The sequence below is a fragment of the Mus caroli genome, chromosome 3 (genome assembly GCF_900094665.2).
Source record: "Mus caroli chromosome 3, CAROLI_EIJ_v1.1, whole genome shotgun sequence".
NCBI classification, from domain to species: Eukaryota; Metazoa; Chordata; class Mammalia; order Rodentia; family Muridae; genus Mus; species Mus caroli.
The window spans coordinates 103,346,923-103,351,899 of NC_034572.1; the positions used below are offsets into that span (position 1 = coordinate 103,346,923).

Here is a 4,977-nt window from a genome sequence, read left to right on the forward strand (position 1 = left end):
AAGCCTGTGCCACTCTGCAACGGCACATGTGGCTTCCCACAATATGGCAAGGACAGACCAAAGAAACAGGTCCACCCACGTCTATCGTAGTGCATCGGTGAGTTTGGTGGAGTTCCTATTGGAGCTTGGGTGATAGATAGCTCCTTACAGGAGCTTGAACAGCTCAAAGACAGCTGCATCGCCAGCAGCCCTCAGCCTGCAACCTGCACAAGCCACCAGCCACAGACGCTGAATTATTGGAGCTCCCTGCATAACCTGCAAGAGACTTGGGCTGGAGCTTCCTGCCCACAGTAGTTACAACTGCTCATGTAACCCCAGGGCTCGGGGAGTGGCCTTGTGAATCATCTAGTTTCAGAAGGTATCTGAGCTTGGCACAGTTTGTTGACTTAGTCTTAGGGGCCTCTCTATCCCATGGAAAATGCTTCAACTTGTAGGACGTAGGCAAATAACCCAACATGTGGGCATCTCCAGCTTCGTGATAACCTATGGGTAATAATCACATCCAGCAATCGCCATGTCCCATCCCTCATGCCTGCTGCCGCCTTTGTCTTTTGTTGTATCAACAGTTTCAGGGCTACCCCCTCCTCTCGCTGTCCCCTTCATTTTTCTTCTCCTCCGTTCTTCACTCTTTTCTTTCCCCCACATTGAGATAATTACAATACCCAGGGCTCTGGACTCTTTCTAAACATCTCCAAATCTCCCCTTTCCCTATTATCCAGAATTTAACCATCTTCGTCAGTGCTTGGGGGTGGTAGAGTGTTGGGATTCAGGAGATGTTCCTTATCTTACCAAGTTTCCAGTTCCTCATGGATGTATTTGTCCTGGAGGACTGGCACGGAGAGTAATTAACCTAGTATCTAGCACACGCCTCATTCCTAATGAGCTGCTGCGCCTGTCATTGTAACGCACTGGTGGGTGGCAAAGAGAGTTGCTTTTCGAACTGGTTTTTATCGATTCTTTGTGTTTAGACCCCATTGTGAATCCTCAACAGTCTGTTGTGACAATAATTCGACGTGCTTAAATTCGACGTGGATTAGCCTGGTTCTCCCCATTTTTGTTTATCTATTTTTGTTTGTCTCCTTATCTGTTTGCTAGCTACGGTAGAAGGAGCCCCGCAGCTGAGCATGGTTGGCCTTTTTCAGCGAATCGTCTCCAAAGAAGGAGTGTCAGGACTTTACAGAGGCATCACCCCAAACTTCATGAAAGTGCTCCCGGCCGTGGGCATCAGCTATGTGGTGTATGAAAATATGAAGCAGACCCTGGGAGTAGCTCAGAAGTGACCAGTTCAAGCCTTTGCTTTTCTGTGGTGACCGAGACTGTCGGTGCTCTCCAGTGACTTCTGGGATTGCATCAAGTCTATCACAAAGGAAGCTGTTTGCCTCGCCAAAGGGAAGAGTGTAGCCGTGATCACTACAAGCCTTTGGGTTCAGTTTTATACCTTCAGTGATGTTCTGAATCATAGTTCCAGTAAGTGAAGAAACCACAAAATTGTACTGTATTTTTGCTGATAGAGGTCTCTGCCCTGCACCCTAAATCTGAAAATGTACTGGTTTGAGTTGAAATCATTTTGTGTGGTAGGATTATAAATCTGTTCTGATTGGTTCAAGCTCATGTCAATTTTTTTAACCCAAATTTTAAAAAAATCAAAAATGATCAGAAAGCCTCAGGACTTAAATTGTTTAATATATTTTAGATGTCTTTGTAGATGTAAAAGTTCCTGACAGAGACATTAGTAGAAAAATCACAATATTCAAAGTCTACTTTGCACAGTTTATCTCCTCATCTGTAAGCAGAATAGGAATGAATTATAGAAGCCACATTCAGTGGACAGGAGCCATGAGGTAATGTTTATTTCAGTGGGCATGCTTCTTTCTACTTGCCCTGCTGTTTGGCCCTAGTTTTAGACCTTGATTGACATTGTTGTTACATTATTGACAGGGCACAGGTCATTTGGAAGATCATATTTATTCAGTCATCACTTTGAAAAGCATCAATGAACAGAACTGTGACTTGTACCATTTCCCAGTGAGCATCTTGGTTTTGTTCATTCTTTTACTCATTTAATCAAATTCTCTTAATCAGGAAGGCTCCTTGGGACCTTCATAGTAATCTGAAACTGCCCTTCTCCTGACTTGAGTGTTGAGTTCATGTAAATAAACCCTTTCTTCCCTCTTACTGTTGAAGTCTTTGAACCTGTGCTCCTCAAATGGCACAAAGCTAAGGCACCAGCACGTTTCAATAGTAGTATATATTCATCTTACCTGTTTTAACGAAAGGCTCAATCTGCATAATATTCATCTACATATTCACTTGCCTCAAGATTTAGGAAGATGACAGAAAATTTGTAATATCAAGAGCATTTCATTTTTTTAAACTAAAGCTGATTTTGTAGTCTTTTATGATTTATTTTAAAACTTAGAAAATATTATTTTTTTTTTATAAGAAGATGTTGATAGTCTTAGCCTGGCAATATTGCCACATGCCTTTAGTTCTAGCACTCAGGAGGCAGAGGTGGGCATATCTCTGAGTTCTAGGCCAGCCTGGTCTACAGAGAGAGTTCCAGGGCAGCTAGGGGCACACAGAGAAACCCTGTCTCCAAAACAAAACAACCCCAACCAAACAAAAAAGATAGTTTTAATGTTTTAAGATTTAGTCCATATACTCATTTGGTTTCTGGTAATTTCTGTATAGTTGCTTTCTGAAAAGTCTAGTGAAAATCTTTGCCTTTAAACCTACCTACCTCTTTCATTTTTTGAACCAAAGAGAAAAATGGCCTGTGTTTATGAAACTTATTCTAAAACACAGCTTGGTTTGTACTACGGATGCCTGCATTGTCTTGGTATTTTTGTACTATATAAAGAAAGGAGGGGACTCTGCTTCATCTTCGGGGTTATTGTATTTTGGAGTAATACATAGAATGACAATATTAAGGTACATGATTCACACCTTTTTTTTTTTTTACATGTAACAATCATGGAAATGCATACTTCTGTTAATGTCTTTGGAATTTTAAGTTGATAAAAACTATGAAAATGGCCATACTTCATTATGAAATTGAATTATGTCCCAGTGAACATGTGTAAGGTATGACTGATTTATCTGTATATCTTGTATCTTTTTTTGGGAAAAAAACCCTCCTATTGAACACAGCTTATTCTGATATTGCTACATAGTCACTGCTCATTTGTATTAAATTTATTTGTCTGTTTTTAAAATGGCTTGTTTTCTAATTGTCCTAGCTCCTCTCTGTTGCTGTGACAAAACACTCTCAATAAAAGCAACTTAGGGAGGAAAGGGCTATTTCACCTTATGGGATACAGTCTGTCGCTGAGAGAAGTCAGAGCAGGAAGAAACAGGAACCATGTGGGCTATTTCCATTTACAACTGCCAGTGAAGACAGCCGCCCACAGACACGCCCACAGGGACTACCACAGACACGCCCACAGGCAATACTTCAGTTGAGACTTTGCTTTGACAATTGACAGAACTAATTAGGACACTCATTTTGAAAAGAATTTATAAATAATACTTTTTTTTTGGTGTCATGCATTTATAACACTAACGCAGGTTTGAAACAATATACTTTACAGACTAGTTCCAGAGAGTCTTTCTCAACCTTTTGCCTTTCCTGAGCTGCTATGGGTACTGTGTATTTGGGTACAAGGCACTGTTTCACATGGTACTCAACGTCTGTACTTAAGAGCAAGGATTATAGCCCAAGGGGTTTCCAGGACCAAGAAAATTACAAGGTTGCAAGATTAGCATGGCACATCTTGGAAGGGAGGGGGAATTTTTTTACCTTCCTATAAGTGGAACAACATTATGAACTAACCAGTACCCCGGAGCTCTTGACTCTAGCTGCATATGTATCAAAAGATGGCCTAGTCGGCCATCACTGGAAAGAGAGACCCATTGGACTTGCAAACTTTATATGCCCCAGTACAGGGGAACGCCAGGGACAAAAAGTGGGAATGGGTGGGTAGGGGAGTGGGGGGGGGAGGGTATGGGGGACTTTTGGGATAGCATTGGAAATGTAATTGAGGAAAATATGTAATAAAAATATTTAAAAAAAGAAATTGTGGGAAACAGAGCACCAGTAAGTTTACTTGTAAGTAATTGAGGAAAGTTTTCTGATACAAATTATAGAATCTGATTTATAAAAATGAAACAAGAGTGTGGAGATGAATGGACACAGGCCTTACTAATATTGGAAAGAGCAAAGAGGCAGGGGTAGTGGCCATAAGAAGAAGGGACATGAAGGAGGCCAGGCCAGTGCTGATGGCTGGTGGGAAGTGAGCCCAGAGGCAGGTAGTCATTGAAGATGAGGGAAGGCTTCAGGAAGGCGATTAGCTATACAGCTCTCCTTTTCTACTTCCTGGTTCTACAGATGTTCCTTAAACAAGATCTAAATGTCTTTACACTGGGGTTGTAATGGGAAATGGTGGGTAAAGGCCTGTTTCTGATAAACATGTTTCCATTGCAGACAGAATAGGTCCCTACTCTTCGGGTCCCCCTGTCTGCCTGTTCCCTGGGTAGTCTCTCCATCTCTAGGAAGAAGGTAAAATTTTAAAGAGAATTAATTTAGAGACATTAGAATCTACACCTCCCCCTACGAATCACAGAGACTCTCACTTGTAGATTTTCACGGGGCTATAGCTGTCCTTGCCGATTGCTTTGGGTCTACCCTCACTCAGTTTGTTTTTCCTCACACCAAGTTTGTCATATTGGGAAAAAGTTTTTCATTCGCTTCTTCTAAGTTTGGCCTTCTCCTGTTTTGTGTTGACACCCATGAAGACAATAACAAACAAGTCGTGTTATTTTGTCATTCGTGAGGGTGGAGTTGGAGTGGAACCACTGAAGGGTTTTGAGGCATTCTGAGATACCCTTCAAACCAAGCCTGTCACAGACTCATGGCATTTTCTAGACATCCCTGTCTTCCAATGAGTTGCCCATGTCTCAGAGCAGGTTAGTCTGAGT

The 4,977-nt window shown here is 41.6% G+C and overlaps 1 protein-coding gene across 1 annotated transcript in view; it reads left to right on the forward strand.

Annotated features, from left to right (window-relative positions):
- The window catches only part of LOC110290938 (calcium-binding mitochondrial carrier protein SCaMC-1), a 38,473-nt gene extending 35,258 nt beyond the window's left edge, over positions 1-3,215 (forward strand). The window contains exon 10 of the mRNA XM_021157851.2: positions 1,096-3,215. Coding sequence (XP_021013510.1) covers positions 1,096-1,280 — 185 coding nt within the window. The 3' untranslated portion in view covers positions 1,281-3,215. The remainder of the gene's footprint in view (positions 1-1,095) is intronic.
- Positions 3,216-4,977: the final 1,762 nt, after the last annotated feature.